The sequence below is a fragment of the Rosa chinensis genome, chromosome 5, assembly GCF_002994745.2.
Source record: "Rosa chinensis cultivar Old Blush chromosome 5, RchiOBHm-V2, whole genome shotgun sequence".
NCBI classification, from domain to species: domain Eukaryota; kingdom Viridiplantae; phylum Streptophyta; class Magnoliopsida; order Rosales; family Rosaceae; genus Rosa; species Rosa chinensis.
This window is the reverse complement of record NC_037092.1, coordinates 75,694,591-75,712,025: the sequence shown is the minus strand read 5'-3', so window position 1 is coordinate 75,712,025 and position 17,435 is coordinate 75,694,591. Positions and strand designations below refer to the sequence as shown.

The following is a 17,435-nucleotide window of genomic DNA, read 5'->3' as shown; positions in this document are numbered from 1 at the left end:
GATATGTTTGTCTCCGCAAGACGTAAATCATGATAAATAACCTCTTACTACAACATGTTTATCCAACATGAAACCCAACTAGCAACAGATGTAGAGAATCAAAATCTCACGTAATTACAAATGATCACAGACAGAATACTTATCCCCTAATCGATGGATAGCAACATAAAATGGACAATCCATTAGAGAAGAAGACAAGTACAATCCCAGGAGACCAAAACGAAAACTATTCCTTCACTTCGTTATCGCTGTGCATCTATCAATAAAGATTTATGTGGACATTTGCCTTTATTGTAGATGAACAAACAAAATGAAAAAGAATAGAAATTGTTGAGGCCCAATTTCTCAAGCCCAGTAATTTATTTCTTAATTGTTAGGCCCAATTTCTCAACCCATTGGCTCTGAAACTTATGTCATGGTTGAAGAAGCCCTAAGAATACAATACCCTCTCTTGGATCTCTGCCTCTGTAACTCTTTCGTGCTCTTCAGTCTCTCCAGGTATCTTGTCTGTTTAAAGTTTTGATCTTTATGAGTTGGGTCTGTGAATTTTCAACTTTTACTTCTTAATTTTGAATCTGAGCTTGTTTTGCTTCTGTTGTAGCTTACTGGGTATTTCCGAATTCTTTGGTTTCTTAATTCATTTCGCTTGGTTATTTGTTTTAGAAAATTTTTTGGGGTTAGTATTGAGAATTTAGGGAGTAAGAAGTTTAGATATTGGTTCAGAAGCAAAAAAAAAAAAAAGAGGTTGTTTATTTTACTACTCGCTTTTGCTGCTGGATTTAGTTTCCCCTGTTGGCATATATAATAGGCTCTTCTTCCGATTTTGCATGAAAAGAAGACCTGTTAAGATTTCAGGTTATCGTTATTGATATGTTGTCATACAATGATGTATTAAGGTTGAGTTGTTGATGCTTTATTGAGCTCCATTACCAAGTTGCACACCCTCACCAACTTTGTTTTGTGGCAGAAATGAAAGTTTTTCGATTTGCCCTGCAATCTCTCAATGATGGTGTATCACGCCGGTTTTATCAGCCGCACAGTGTGAGAACTCTTTCCACATATGTACCCCCAGGTATTTTTCGGCATAACTCCATGCTCTTGGTTCCAATGCCCATGAAATATGGATAATTGATAATATTGGCACTTTGCTTGAATCTTTGTGGAATTGTGGAGAATAATGTTTTGGGTTTGGGTTTCTTTGGAGGTTGAACTTGGCGTTTGGTTTGATTCACTTACAAAATAGCTTTTTTTTTTTTTTTTTTGCTGTTATCACTTAATGTACATGAAAATAAAAGCTCAAATGCTTCAAGCCTGATCATGCTATATCATATTTTTGGCCTCAGGTGGTGGAATGGATGATAAGGAGAACTCTAATTCCTTTGAATCTGCTGAAGTTTTTGGGGCGAGGATTTTCAGTAAAACTTCTGAAGGAAATTCCAAAACAGATACCTTTTTTGCTAATCTTGAGAGGCTCAGAAAGACGACTCGTGATGGATATGCTTCAAATCCGCCTGGAGGAAATGGAAGTGGTTCCCATGTACTCGATGGCTTAGATGAAAGTTTTAACACATTGTCAGATGGAATGGATGGAAAATTAAAGAGAGCAGCCACGGACATTCAATATGATATCGAGGAAGTTGATACAGATGGTTATACCTTCAGACCAGATATGAGATATCAACTGGGAGGGACTTATGATGTTAAAGTATGTAAAGGAGCAACTTACCTCTGCATTGACACTGTTTGCAGTTCTGTTATTGCATTGTTGTTGTTACTAGTATTGGTCTCCAGTGTTATATCCTGATTCTGAACTTTCTTGTTTGGTGTATGGCAAATGCAGACAATTTAGCCTGTCCTACTTGACCACTGAACCACATGTTTTTGATGTACTCTTTATATATGTCTGTTTCATTTAAGATGTGGCTGTCTGCAGGATCTTGATCTTACTAGGCCTGGAGTTCATAAACCTCCCAGAAAGATTGATTTTGAAGTAACTACAAAGGAAGTTCTTCAAAAAGCTGATTTCAGGGTATGCATACCTGTCAGTTTCTGAATACATTAAATTCTAAGGAATGCATAAAGACTATATCTCTACAATTAGATACGTAGTATTCCAGTTGCTATATATGTGAGGTCGATTCTAAGTAATTGGTTTTATTGTTGATGCCCCGATTCCATATTCCCTGCTCTACATGAATAACAATTGGGACTTGTAATAGTGCAAGAGAGGGTGAGTCTTGATTAAGCCCAGATTGTAGATTAGAAGTTTAGTGATTATAGTTTTTGATACTACTGGCCTATTGGTTGGGTTTATTCTACTTGATTGCCCCAGATTGCCTTGCATGTTGGAAATATATTCAATTTTCTTCACCACATCATTAAATTGCAACTAAGTTGTTGTTAGACAACTTTAAATTTGGAAAGTAGATGGTGGGTATAAAAGGCTTCAGAGGTTTCTGTTGAAATTACTGTTACTCTCATGCTACCACACATTTCTGGAATATCGGTTTTAGATCTCCCTTTTACGCCCTGAGTATCCACTGAAGCCTGAAATATTGTTTTGCTGCTTTCACTAGTGATTATATTTATAAAGCCTTTGAAAGTGCCTTTAAAATTTCAAGTTCATTTTTGTATTCTTTTATTTCCGATGCTTTGAACTGTGTTACATTAAATGCACTATTTTGTGCAGAATGTGAGATTCCTTGCAAATTTCATAACTGAGGCTGGAGTTATTATCAAAAGAAGCAAGGTAAGAATGAGTGCATGTGCAGTGAGTTGAACTTTGTTGAAACTTCATTGTAATAAGTTGTGTTCTCCTGCACCTTGTGTAGACTAAGATTAGTGCCAAGGCCCAGAGAAAGGTTGCGAGAGAAATTAAGACAGCTCGAGCTTTCGGTTTAATGCCTTTCACAACGATGGGGACAAAATCATTTGTTTTTGGAAAGACTATGGAAAATCTTGGTGAAGACTTCGAATACGAAAGTTATGATAACCCCACAGCTGATGACGGTCTGGGATTCTAAAAGCTTGCTGGAAGGGGCACGAATATGTAGAACATGTAGTTGACAGTGCAGCTACAAACTGGCCCCTACGCCGGAAGAGTACACAAAAAAAAGAGAGAGAAATGATGGGAAATATGGTACTTGGTAAGCTGAATCCCACTGCCTGTAACTCCATGTTTTTGTTATTATGTAGGTCATTCAGTTTTCAGTTCTAGTTGGGAATTCACAGTCAATGCCATTTTCCTGAGTATGTCGAGCTAATTGGGAATCCATGTTTTTTTTCCCGTTGTCTAGCACAAGTCTGGATTAGAGTATGCCAGTTTGCTGAACTAAGATGAATAAAAGTAATGACATAGCCAAAGAGCAATTCTTTGATTCTAGGGTCAGAACCCATATCTGAATTTGTATGAACTTCTTCCCTTTTCTTTCCACAGTTTTCCGGTCATTTTGGAAAATTAAGTTTATCCGAGATTGTGCCCCAGGAATGAATGAGTTTTGCCATTACTATAAAGTCCAAGATTGTGCTGCGAGGGATGTGATGAATTGATAGACCATGTAAGGTTATTGTGTTGGACTGATTATGTGACATGAATGTTTCTTCATTCTGAATTTTATGACCCTCTAACAAAATGTAAATTCATCGGACAAATGCAGCAAAAGCATGTTCAATACGGATAGTATTTCCTCTAGCAGTGTTTATACACTAATTTCCTAATGCAGTCTCATTGAAATGTAATCCTCGTGATTTAACACAGGTTGATTGTCATGCTATATACAGTTTATGATTATTATTCTGATAGCTTGTTATACATCTACTTGTAGTTTTTTTTTTCCTTTATTTTTCCTCAAGTAGTATTTTTCTATGTTAGATTTGCACGTTATTCTGATCGTACCTAAAGGAAACTAATAAAAACGATTTTCCTGTAGTTTTATTATCAAGCTATTTGTCATTTTTCACCAGCATTTGTATTTAATAGTGGAGGGTTGAGGGTTCTTTTCATGGTTCAATTTTCTGATGAATTATTCTCATCATCCATTAATTTAAAAATAAAGAAGTAGAACACAGAAAGACACTCACGACCATATATGGTAAACCATGTATCCCTCTTATTACCCCTGAATATTTCTCTAACACTTGGAGAGTTGGAGATTTGATTCTGTTACATATTGGAAGAAACCAAACTAGATAGGTGACAAAAAAAAGTCTGCTTTATCGATTCCATCTCAATTCAAAAGACTCTAGCAAAGCCGAGTGTGATTATGTCCTGTAATCATAAAGCCAGACACAAATTTGGGCTTTGCCTTTAACTTTTCACGAACTTCTAATTCGATAGGATTTTAAAGACATAACCACACATTTCAAGAATAAACGTAAAGTTCAAATTGACAGTCTAACAAGGTTAGATCGTAAACATAGCGAAAAGGGTTTTCGTACCCTTGGTTGGTGAACTAGTGAAACATTGCCTGATCAGTAATGCCGATATATTTTGTTATTAAACCGTTTAACGAATTTGTTTCAAAGCATTGCAAAACAAAGCAAGCTTGTTTACGAGTTTCTTCATCTTGTCGTGCACAACGCAATTATCTCCAGCACCACATTAGATCTCCAAAGTCATAAGCTAACTAGTGATACATTGTCAAATGGTCAAAGCCTTGGGAATAAAAGAAAGATAAAAAGACTCGTTCTAAAGTCTAAACAAGGGCAGCAGAGCAAGCACCGATATACAGTGAAGAATTTTCAATTGCCAATGGCTGCTTTTCCTCTTTAGCTGGGGAACAACCACAAGACCCCACACGCTTATTCCTCTTATTTTTATTCTTGCTTTCATCTCTCTTTCTCTCCCCTAATGAAGAATAAAAAACCAGAAGCTTTCAGTTCTCCATGACCCAAATTGCCTTAGATGACACTTGTATATGTCTTAATCTTCCTCACAACCTTCATATCTTCGCTGCCACCCAGCAGTGTGGTTGTCAATGGCCTAGGATTAGCATCCACCACTGCCATAGCATATGGCACGTCAACTATTTGTGGCGTTGTAGCTAACCACCAGACGCAGTTCATACAATGCTACCAAAACAACCGGACTATTTTAGTCCAACCCTCTGTCTCTTTTGAAGCAATATCTGGTGGGAAGACCTTCTTCTGTGGTCTGCGGTCCGGTGGCTTTAGCCTTCTTTGCTGGGACACCAGCTCTGTTAGCTTCAATCCTAGACGTATATACCACAGTGACGACGTAGCGTTGGGTGATCTTACGGTTGGTGATGCTCAAGTTTGTGCCAGAGAGGTCAACTCTAGCACAGTCAGGTGCTGGAGAGGAGGGGCTTTGTTTCACTCACCAGGGGAGGCATTGAAGTTCAAGACAGTGACATCTGGAAGTGGGTTTACATGTGGGATTTTGATGAATGGTAGCAGAGTCCTCTGTTGGGGAAATGGTATTGGAGCTGAGATTCAAAAAGGGTTCGAGAATGTGTTAATGTCAAGCTTAATTGCTGGAGAGTCTCATGCTTGTGGCTTAAGGAAAAATGGAACTTTGGTCTGCAAAGGGAACAATGATTCCGGGCAATTGAATGTACCTTATGGGGCCAAGTTTTCAGGCCTTGCATTGGGAGCAAATTTTACTTGTGCTATAAGGCAAAGCAATGGCTATGTTGTATGCTGGGGTCACAGTGATGTTGTTGGAAATGTTTCGTTTGAGTCGATTGTTGCAGGTTTGGATTTTGTATGTGGACTAACAAGAGGTAATCTATCAGTGATTTGTTGGGGACCAGGATGGTCTAGTTCTGAAAATGATGTTACTTTGGGATCGATCATTCCGGGTCCATGTGTACAAACTCCTTGTAGCAGCTGTGGTGTGTACCCAAATTCGGAGACTCTTTGTGGTGGGTCGGGGAATATATGCAACTCATGCCAGACCGAGCTTCCAGTTGCAGTGCCTTTGCTTCCAACAAGTCCACTGGAAAAAGGTTCTTCATCATCCATAGGAAAAAATAAGCTTTTGTTGGTTTTTGTAATAGTTGGATCAGTTGGGGCTTTTGCTGGACTTTGCACTGTTCTTTTCTGCTTATGGATTGGACTGTGCAGCTCTTGGTTCAACAACCGGGAGTCTGAGCAACTCACAAGTGCTGCTGACCCCAATGTAGGGGCTCTCGTTGAGATCCAAAACGTTCCTAATGCTCCATTTCAGCACTTTAGTAGTAGTTCATCATCAAAGCATGCAGACAAGACTGAAGAATTTGTATTAGCAGAGCTTTCTGCTGCCACTAAGCATTTCTCAACCCAAAACAAGATTGGTGCCGGGAGCTTTGGTATTGTATACAGAGGCAAGCTCTCCGATGGTCGCGAAGTGGCCATCAAGAGAGGAGATACTAGTACAAAAACCAAGAAATTCCAGGAGAAAGAAAGCGCGTTTGATTCTGAAGTAGCATTGCTGTCTCGGCTTCACCACAAGCATTTGGTGAAGCTAGTGGGATCGTGTGAAGATAAAGACGAGAGGCTTTTGGTTTACGAGTACATGAGTAATGGCTCGCTTCATGATCACTTGCACAACAAGAAAAATGTGGAGAAAAGTAGCAGCATTGTGAACTCTTGGAAAATGAGGATGAGAATAGCATTGGATGCTGCAAGGGGGATTGAGTATCTTCACACTTATGCAGTGCCGCCAATAATTCATCGAGACATCAAGTCCTCTAACATTCTCTTGGATGCAGACATGACTGCAAGAGTATCTGATTTCGGGCTGTCATTGTTGGGGCCGGCATCTGATCAAGAGGTAATGTCATCAAAGGCCGTTGGGACAGTAGGGTACATTGATCCAGAGTACTTTGTACTAAACGTTTTGACTGCAAAGAGCGATGTCTATGGCTTCGGAGTGGTGTTGTTGGAGCTTTTGACAGGGAAGAGGGCTGTTTTCAGTGACAGTGAAGAAGGAACAGGTCCAATTGGTGTTGTGGAATATGCAGGGCCAAGGATAACGGCAGGAGATCTGCAAAGCTTGTTGGATAAAAGGCTTGGGCAGCCGGAGCCAAATGAGGCCGAAGCAGTTCAGCTAGTAGCTAATACTGCTATGCATTGTCTGAGTTTAGAGGGGAAAGAAAGGCCTAGTATGACTGACATTGTTGCCAATTTGGAGAGAGCAATTGCCCTTTGTGAACAGGAACCTGTTAGCTTCTCTACCTCCGCAATTTCCCTTCCTTCACTGTAAAATTGTCATCCAAAAACCACATTCATTTATTTATTTTTCTCATTACTTCCTTACCAATTTTTTCTTTCCCTATTCTCAATAGCAAAATCATGCTACTAGTAAAACTGATCCAGAGTTATCGTGATAATTGGATATAAATAAGCAACACATGATGAGTAATTGTGAAAAGCGAATAAAAGTACGTATTAAACAATATGATTAATTTTAGTTTATCCCCGAGATTTGGGAGTGTCATCATTTCACCCCCTCTACTCTTAATTTTAAATTTTTACCCCTTAAGCTTTTCAATTTTGGGACATTTCCCATTTGCCCCAGTACGAGCGAAAGTTGCCCGGTTACACAACTCTTTGCTGTGAAAAGACATCGATGTCCTTATCTTTTTGAGGAATTCCTTGCTTGTCTCAAGCTGAATGTTATTTTGGCTTTTTCTTGCCTCTTGGATGGCTGCTTCGTTTCTTCTTGCCAGTTGCTGAGAAAACTATGTTGAGCTGTTCATCTTGATCTTCTTGCTTGAGAAATGAACTTCTTGAAAAGTGTAAAGCTATATCTTCATGCTTGAATCTTATCTTCTATTGATGCAGTGAGATGATCGTCAAGCTTCCATCATGTTTTCAATGTTGTGGAGTTCTTCATCATCGAGATTATCCCAATAATCAGCATCACTTTCTCTCACTTGTTGGCTCTCCTGCTCTTCTTTATACAATAAATCATACACTTCTTTAGTGGTTGTGCTCATATCAACAGTGTACAGCTCTCCTGGTCGTGGTACTCCATCCAGGTGTTCTCTGGTGTAGATATTTAAAGCATTGGCTTGGTAGATTAATTGCAGATTTGTATCATCAAAGAAATCATCTACTACAAGCTGGGCTGCACGAAATTTGTGAATATCCTCCACTGTTGGTGCCACATCAATTGTTGGTAAAGGAGGTGGCTCTATATAATTACGAAGTGATATGATGACTAGGTGTCTGGCTTTATCATGATATAGACTGGTTCTACGGGGATATGAAGGAATGCTAATTATTTCTAATCGGATAGTACTATAACCTAATCCTATACTTCCCCATTGCTTAAGATAATGAGTTATAGCATACTTAAGGTGATAGGAGAATGACTCTATATGATGTTCATTTTGGACATAAAGACTTTTTAACACTCCATGTTCCATTAGAAAACCTGGAGTAACTCTAACTCTACGATTATTATGCTCAATGTACATTTCACCAAAGTCTCTCATATTAATAGTAGCTAATAGAATATGAAATCGTGCTTTTTCTTCAGGGTGAGAAAATGTATCATGACAAATGACTCCTATACCAGGTTGAGGATGAGATATAAGATTAAAGAGAAAATTCTAGATAGCTACTTGAAGGGAAAGATGCTTATCATGCTGTAACTTGAAGATTTTATCTTTACAATCATGAGGTAAATATGAAAACCTTTCTTTTGCTAGGGCTTGTAAAAAGTAGGGATTTTTTGTTTCTTTTTCTAACAGAGATGCAGGCCAACTACTTTCTTCTTCTTGCTTAATAAACTCAACTGTTTTCTGATAATTTATATTTAGTGTACGAAAATGATCAACTACTGTATCATGCTCATTTTGCAAATTATAATACAATGCATTCAGATTATCATGCTGTGCTTTAAGGTGATTATATTGTGTCTGAAGTCTAGCATATTGTGCTCTTGACTTAGGATACTCTTCTTGATATCTAGCAAGATCACAATTATTGGCTGAAAATTCCTGCTCAAGTGCTGTAATTAATTTTTCTTGACCTCTTCTCATATCCATAGCATTTATTCTAATATTCCAAAAATTATCTAATAGAACTTGTTGTCTAGTCGATAATGATGCTGTACTTTTATATCTAAAGAGTGGATTTCTAATTTCTTGCACAGTGTAGCCGTTAAAGTTGTAACTAATATTTGCTGATCTTGCTGTCATGCTTAGTGTATTACCACTTTGAGGTGGCACACCACTTTCTGCTCTTTGAGTACTAGAAGATGAAGGCCTGAAAAAGTCCATACCTGTCAAAGAAGAAGCCGAGATAAGATATCTGCAAGTGTATTATCAGCTCCTTTTATATGCTCAAATTGTGGCCTAAATCCATTTCCTGTAATACAATCTATAAAATTGACCCATCTTCTGGCTGCTTGTTTATTAGTAGTGATTTTATTATAATGAGAAACAATATTTTGACAATCAGTTCTAATTGTAAATATTTCATTATGTAAGAATAAAGAAAATGCTTCTAAAGAATTAATTATGCCTAATATTTCTAAATCTGTGGCTGGTAATCGAGATTGTATATCACTAAATTTACCTGATGCATATCTACAAATTTGCTCATCAGACTTTGGTAATTCTTTAAACTTTTTCTGATATAAAATTCCTGCCCAACCTAATGCTGATGCATCTGTTTCTACTATTTTGTAACTACTATCTAATGGTAGTGCTAAAGGTTTAAGTTGTGTAATTTCTTGTTTAATTTGCTGAACTAACTTAATATCTTTTGTATTAAAGTATTTCTGACCTGTTTTGCTAGTCTTACTATGTAAAACTGCTATTTTTCTTCCTAAATCTGGGATGAAACTTCTAGCATAATTTAATAATCCTAAAAATGCTTGTAACTGCTTTTTATCCTCTAATCGATCTGGAAATTCTATAACCTTCTTAGCTATATGTTCATGCAATTGAATAGTTCCTGACTTAATATATATTCCCAAAAACTCTATATCTTGTTTTTTCTAAGTCTATTTTATTTTTACTAATAATTATACCATTATCTATAAACTCTTGCAAGATTATTTCTAAGTGTTTTCTATGTTCATTTCTATTTTTGCTATGTATAAGTATATCATCTACATATACACTACAAAAACTATCATACTTCTTCAAAAGTTGATCCATTTTTCTTTGAAAAATAGAAGGTGCATTTTTCAATCCAAATGGCATGACTAACCATTCAAAGTGTCCTTCTGGACAAGTGAAGGCTGTCCATTCTATTGATTCTTCAGCTAATCTAATTTGCCAAAAACCTGATTTACAATCAAATTTACTAAAGTATTTACTCTCTTGAATCTTATTTATTAACTCATCTTTATTAGGTAATTTATAACTATCTTCATAAGTATTGTCATTTAGTCTCCTATTATTATAAACTATTCTAGCTTTACCTCTTTTTAGTTCAGAATGCTTTCGAACTATAAAGGCTGCTGACCTATGTCTAGATTTAGAAGGTCTAATTACTTTAAGGTTTAATAACTCTTTTATTTGCTGCTCAAATTCTTGTTTATCCAATAAATTACATGGCATATCTGCTGTTTTAATAGTTAAATCTGGGTTAATTATATCTAATTTTACTAAAATCTTATTTTTATTCCAATGTAGTTGGGGATCTTCTCCTATGATTCGAGTTTGTTCTGCTAATTGTAATAATTCTTCTAATGTTTTAGGTCTACCTATTTGTTTTAGTTCTACTAGAGCTACTTCTCCTATGTTTGGATACTCAAGTTCAAAGATTGATTCATCATATTCTATACTATTCTGCTCATCGACATTGTTATCTAGATTTTCTTCTTCTCTAAAGCTATTTTCTCTTGACTCTTCTATGCTAATGCTATTATAAGCTTCTATCAAATTACTTTGATCAGTTGTAGTTATACCTTTCTTAAAGAAAGTTATATCCGGAGGTATATACAAAAATCCTTGTAAGCTTTTAAGAAAGTTTAATCCTAAGATAAATTGATAAGATCCTACGGGTGATATAAATGTTAAAGGTAAGGTAAATAATTGTCTTTCTATCTTTATAGGTATATTAGTCATACAATGTGTTAAGTATACAGTTCTAGTATCGAATTGTGATACTCTAACTGGTTTAACTAGTTTTTGCCTAAATTGTGTTGGTACTAACTCTTCCTTTATGACACTCTTAGTGCTACCTGTATCTATCATAGCTACTGTTTGAATCTTATGTTCTTTAGATAATTCTAACTCACAATTAATAGTTATTAAAGAACTAGTTTTCTGATTTTCTCCAATGTTTTGCATATTAATTTCTTCATCCTCTATTGAATTTAGCTCTAATGTTTCATTAGTATAACAAGGTTTACAAAATATTATCTTGCTTGTATAATATTTTTCAGCTACTACTTTCTTACATTTACTACATTCTTGAGGCCAACCTAAATTAACATATTGAAATTCGTCTTGTTCTTCCTCAAACATACATATATTTTCATCTAGTTCACTATCTGAATTACTAGAGTAATCTGACTCTAATTCTGATTCGGATAACATATCTATGCTATTTATGCTATAAATGCTTTCACTATCACTTAAGTTGTCTAAGCTATATATTGACTCTAAGTCTTCATCTTCTTCTAATTTAAATTGCTCAATTAATTATACTTTTTCTCTAGGTTGTTTTCCTAACTTAGGACATTTAGGTCTAATGTGTCCTACTTCACCACAAAAATAACATTTACAAGTACTCTTATCTTTTGGTGCTTTGTATTTTCTAATCCAAGGTTTATTGGTTCTTTTCCTAAAGTGCTTAGGAATGTATTTTCTCTTCCTAAAGGTTCTTGAAGGTTGTATGTCAAAGGTTTTATGTTGCTTATATGATCTATACTTCTTCCTATAGCTCTTTCTATATGGTCTAATTTTCTTATTATACTTATCTTTCCTATGACAACCATATTGCTTAGGTAAATCTATGTTCTTATAGCTCATGTAAAATTGTTTTCTAATTTGTCTCTTTGCTTTTAATTGTCTACATTCTTCTCTTAATATATCATATACATGTTGTGTTCTAGGTCCTATTGCTATATCATCTTTTCTAGGGTGTTTTTGCCATTCTCTCCATATTTTTTCTCCTATTGGTCCTTTAATTTTAGTCATATATGTATTTAATAAATTTATGTCATTAATCCTACCTGTTCTTCCTAAATATTTAAAGAAATCTATAGTATATTCTCCTATGTATTGCAAATCACAAATTTGTAATTGCTCTAAATTTCTTATTGCTCTAATTTGTTCTTGTTCGTTTCTACCATCTAATCTATTATGATCTAAAAACTCATACTTAATAAGTTTAACAAAAGTATCTATATTAAAAGTTTCTTTTACTGCTTGATGTTGTTGTGGATTTTTTACTTTCCATGCTTGAAAGAAATCAAATACCATTCCATCTAAAGTATGTTCAAAATAATCTAACATATCAGTTGTATTACTAAAATCTAACATGATTGCCGCATGTACACATCCTTTCTCCCATCTTTCTATTGTTTTTTCCCAATCTTGTGGGTCTACATGATCTATGTTTAATATATTTCTTGCTAAGTTTACATGTTCTATTCCTGAATAAGGTATTCTATTTTTTCTAGGTCTAGTTTCTTCATAATCATAAGTTCTACTATTTTCTGCATAATGTTCTCTAGTTAGTCTTATATTTTGTTGATCGGTTCTACCTACTCTTGGTTCAGTATGGATTCCTGAAGTTCCTGTTGAACTAGTTTCGTCTACAGGCATACATTCTACTTCTATTAACATATTGTTATATTCTTTTTCTCCTAAAATATGTTCTAATCCTATTTTTAATATTAATTGCTTCAGTTCCTTATCATTTAGTCTATGTAATCCTAATTCATAAGTTTTATATTTTTCTAAGTATTGTTCTTCACTCAAATTATCTATGTCGTCTATTAATTTATCTACTATGTTATCAAAATTATGTTCAATCATATTGATTTCTAAATTATCAAAAGCCATATTAATTTCTGCTTCACTTTCTAAGTCGTCTACATTTTCTATTTGTCTATAATTGCTAAACCTTACTGATGCTTCTCCTAAGTGATTTTCAAAAATTTGTGCTTTATCAGGTTGTTTATTTTTTGATCCATGTAAATTATGTAATAACCATTGAGTTCCTTCTAAAAAACTATTATCTACTGGTTTTGCTTCTATCATATTAACATGTTTACTTCCAAAAGTTTGTACTAAGTTTTGGAATTCAACATTAAACTTATAGTTAAATTTGTCTGACACTTTTCCTGCATACATTAAACTAACACTTAAGTTTTTAAAATCTCCTTTCATATTATAATTTTTTGTTCTAATGCTTACCTTAATATATTTACTAAATTCTTTAATATTCATTACATAATTTGGAATGCAACCTATAATTGCTAAGTTTGTGCTAAGGTCTACTTCAGCTGTTGCTATGGCTGCTTGTTGGTGATTATCCCATCTATCATCATATATGTATACTAATGCTTTAGTTCCTACTTGTGCTCTAGTTAATCCTGCTATTCCGATTAATATAGTTCCTATATGAATTTGTGAATAGTTTGATTTTCTAAGTTGTTCTATTGCCGAATTACTAAGTAAATTTAGTATAACTTCTTTATCTATGCAACTTATTTCATATTGACTTATGCTACTTACTATGCTATTTCTATTTTCAAATCTTCCTAATTGATATAAATTATGTCTATTTCTTTGTGATCTTAAAAATCCATTTCTAAGAAAGTCTTGTGTTGCCTCTTCACTAGGATATATATTTTCGGTTCTTACTATTTCTTTTCCTTTTCTTCTAAAGAGTTCCATTTGCTATTATCAGAAGGGTTTATTTTTCTTTTTCTTATATTGCTTGTGCCTAATGTTAAATTTTCTAATTTAGTAACTAAAGATGGTAGTAATGATGCTGAAGTGCTATTTAAAAGTTGATTAATTTCTGCTATTTGTTCTTCTATGTGATCTATTTTTTCTGCTAAATTTATTATCAACTGGATAATAATATTATTTTGCCTTATGGGAATATTATTACTAGGAACACTTGTTGTAAAGTCTGAAAATCCTATTGGTTCTTCTTCTAACTCACTAACTTCTTTTAATGCTTTGATGTAATTATTATTATTTCTAGAATCATTCATTAAACTAATAATCTATCTATTTTACTATGCAATTTTTCTACTTGCTCTGTTAATTCTTTTTGTACTAATTTTATTTTTTGTACTTCTATTTTCAGCTGTTCTACAATTTCTAAGGACTGCAATTCTACTTGCTTCGGCTTACTGTCAATGATGTCTACAAGCTCTTTTATTTCTTTTCTACTAGGAAACCTTTGTATATTTCTATTATTATCTTCTAGTTGTGATTGTATAAAACTTAAATTTTGTCTAATTATTTGTAGGGATTTTTTCTGAAAATAATCTAATACTTGCTGTAATTTCTGATTATACTGACTATGTTCTAATTTTATACTTTCTGCTTGGCTAATTATAAGGTCTATGACACTATTAATTATTGGATGTTCTTCACTATGCAAAATATGCTTATTATTCTTCTGTGGAAAATAACAAACTAAAGTATTCTGATCTAGAGTGATCTTACGTTTTTGATGCTCTGTAATCTCTAAATTAAGATAATCTATCATAAAACAACAACAGATTCAAAGATATATAACAAACAGGTTAGAATTCAAGATAACGGAATCGTCTATTGGCCTCCAATAGTCGTCTATTGCCCCCCAATACAGGGTCGGATTGTACTGACTCTTAATTACAGGTTCAAATTTTTCTTGTTTTCTTACTAGGTGTGTTTATGACTTCTGTCCTCAAGGTACTTTACTGATATAACTATACTATTATAATGCTAAACTAGGCTCTGATACCAGATTTAAGGAGGTCTGTCCTAACTACACATATGCCAAAACATCTATTAAAGATTGAGTCTTGAACATGGACAAGAGCTTAAAACTGCATACAAAGCCAACCTATTGGGCCAAACAAGAGCAGAAACAGAGGTTCTTAGACTCAGAGGTTCCCTGACTAATTTTATTAGTTATCTTGGCATGCATGTTAATTAAAACAGGAATCCTTAAAGATAATATGATCGTCCGTTTAGCAATATAATAGCATAATTATCTCAGTGTTTCCCTATTTTGGACTAGAAGTCTACTAAGAAAACCGGAAAATAAAAAGTAAGATGAACCTACTTGAACGTGCTAGTACAAACTGTACAGTCTTCTATGGAGTTGCAACAGAAAACACTGGTTGAATGCTAGTTTGCTTCACACGAACATGAATAAAGTGTCACCACAGCTACTGCTCCATATTATAGCTACAGATTATTGTTGTGGGTTATGTATGGATGATTGTGGTGTTAGAAAGTATATGAACAGATGATATTATGAACAAAGGGCTTTATTGATACTGAAAGTGTTTACAAAGGAAAGCAATGGGTACTGAGATTTTTTCTTCTCCAACGTACTCCATCTGGTATCTATTTTACATCTTATACTAGTCTTCAGCTAGCTTGCCAATCTAGAGCTCCTGACAAGGCCAAAGCTACATGTACTACAAGTCCAAAATAACATGCACTAATATACAAAAGTTCATGCAAAAGGAAACAAACTCTCTGCAAACTCTTTTTACAAGGAGCTATCATACAAAAACTCATGCAATCTGATACAAAAGTGGACAAACACCATGTGATTATAAGGACAAATGGTGGTGCAGCAAAAGAGAAATGCTATTATGCTGGTCTTGTACCCCTTTTCGGTATTTTGAAAATATTTTGGGTGACTGGGAATTACCCCCCTAAAAAATGTGTAAGTGGGAATTTCCCCTTCAATTTTAGTGTTCCTTGTCCAATGTCTCATTCTCAGTCCAATTTAGATGTCAAGTCTGACAAAGGAGCCTACTTTACTGGCTAAAATTGTCATTTCAAAGAAAAAGAAAAAAAACACCACGAAAATCGACCAAATCTTCTTCTTCTTCGATCTCCGGCTTCCAAAATCACCGCCTCCCTTAAACAATGCTATGTTGCTAAGTTCGACGTCTCACCCTAACAAACGCTCCTCATCAACCACCACCTCTTCTTTTTCTCTCACATCCCATCCTATGATGAAAAAGGCCAAGTCTCAGTCTCAGCCCGACACCAAAAACGACCTCCACCACCAAACCCACCCCGAAAACAACGACAACAGTCGCCGCACCCAGCCCGACAATTTGTCCCGGCAAAAGACCCAGCCGCCTCAGCTCGACAAGAAGTAGTTCGTCATCAAGCCCTTTAAAGGTTCGGACTTGATCCCAAAGTTCGAGTCTTTTCGGGTTTATTTCAATGTTTTGTAATTGTGTTGTGGTCAATTTTGGGTTTATTGTGTTTGGAAATGGAAGGGGGGTGAGATTGGGGGGACAGACCTGGCTTGAGGGACTGGGGTGAGGATTATGGCTTGTTGGTTTGGAGGGAGATTGATGACGGGGGTTCAGATGGGGTGGTTGTTTGGGGATGGGGAGGTGTCGGGTCACAACAGCAGCAGAGGAGGTGCGGCCATGATAGTACAATGGGTGCCCATATCATTTCTAGGTAATGATGAGATTGGCGCGTGAGTTGGTTTCCGGCGTGACCGGACAATGCGGAGGCCGAATAGGATTTTTCGGAGACTGGCGAGCATGGTGGTGGTAGAGGTGAGTTGTGATGTGTAGCTAGGGACCAGTTGGTAGAGGAGAGAGAAACTCAGATCTACTCTCTCTCCTCTCAAGTCTTTATAAACTGAAACCTAGGAGTTGAATGGCTTGATTTTGGAGAGCGGCGACAGTGGATAGAGATAGATACAAAAGAAGGGAGATGAAGAACGGTTTGGTTTTGGGGAGGAGGATCAAAGGAGGAGTTTGTCATTGAGTTTTTTTTTTCTTTCTTTGAAATTGCAATTTTAGCCCCTAAAGTAGACTCCTTATATAAAAAATTAAAATTAGAAAGCTTAAGGGGTAAAAATTTAAAATTGAAAATAGAAAGAGTGAAATACTAAAACTCCAAAACCTTAGAGGGGAAAACTGTTAATCCTAAACAATATTACATTATTACAAATTATTTCTGATTCTAACATAGGAATTAAGCTGCAATGATTGTACATTTGTTTGACATGAAGGATTAAGTAACCATCTCGTCCTTTTGTAAAGGAAAATTTGTTGTAGTGTGAGACATGAAGATCTGTTAGAGATTGCAATCAGATCAAGGGTCATTTTGGTCTTTGCAATCTTCACATCAGTAGTTACTGTAGCATACCGCAGTTCTAGAATAACACGGGCGAAATAGTTTTTGACTTTTTGTTCCCCCCGTTTACAAAACGGGGCCTGCGGCGGCTACACCGTTTGAACAGATTATTAATTTCTAGTTAGTCGTTAATTAATAATTAATTAATTACAATTTTGCTATTTGGTTCGT

The 17,435-nt window shown here is 35.4% G+C and overlaps 2 protein-coding genes across 2 annotated transcripts; both read left to right on the top strand.

Annotated features, from left to right (window-relative positions):
- The first annotated feature begins 581 nt into the window (after positions 1-581).
- Positions 582-3,691, top strand: LOC112167114. The gene is made up of 6 exons (XM_040507400.1): positions 582-609; positions 968-1,072; positions 1,344-1,705; positions 1,934-2,029; positions 2,690-2,749; positions 2,832-3,691. The coding sequence occupies exons 2-6, from the start codon at positions 970-972 to the stop codon at positions 3,021-3,023; spliced, it is 813 nt and encodes a 270-aa protein (XP_040363334.1). The 5' UTR covers positions 582-609; positions 968-969; the 3' UTR covers positions 3,024-3,691.
- A 1,132-nt stretch (positions 3,692-4,823) lies between these two features.
- LOC112166137 (putative serine/threonine-protein kinase-like protein CCR3) lies at positions 4,824-7,262 on the top strand. Its single transcript, XM_024302909.2, has one exon. The coding sequence runs from the start codon at positions 4,904-4,906 to the stop codon at positions 7,202-7,204; it is 2,301 nt and encodes a 766-aa protein (XP_024158677.1). The 5' UTR covers positions 4,824-4,903; the 3' UTR covers positions 7,205-7,262.
- The last annotated feature ends 10,173 nt before the right edge of the window (positions 7,263-17,435 follow it).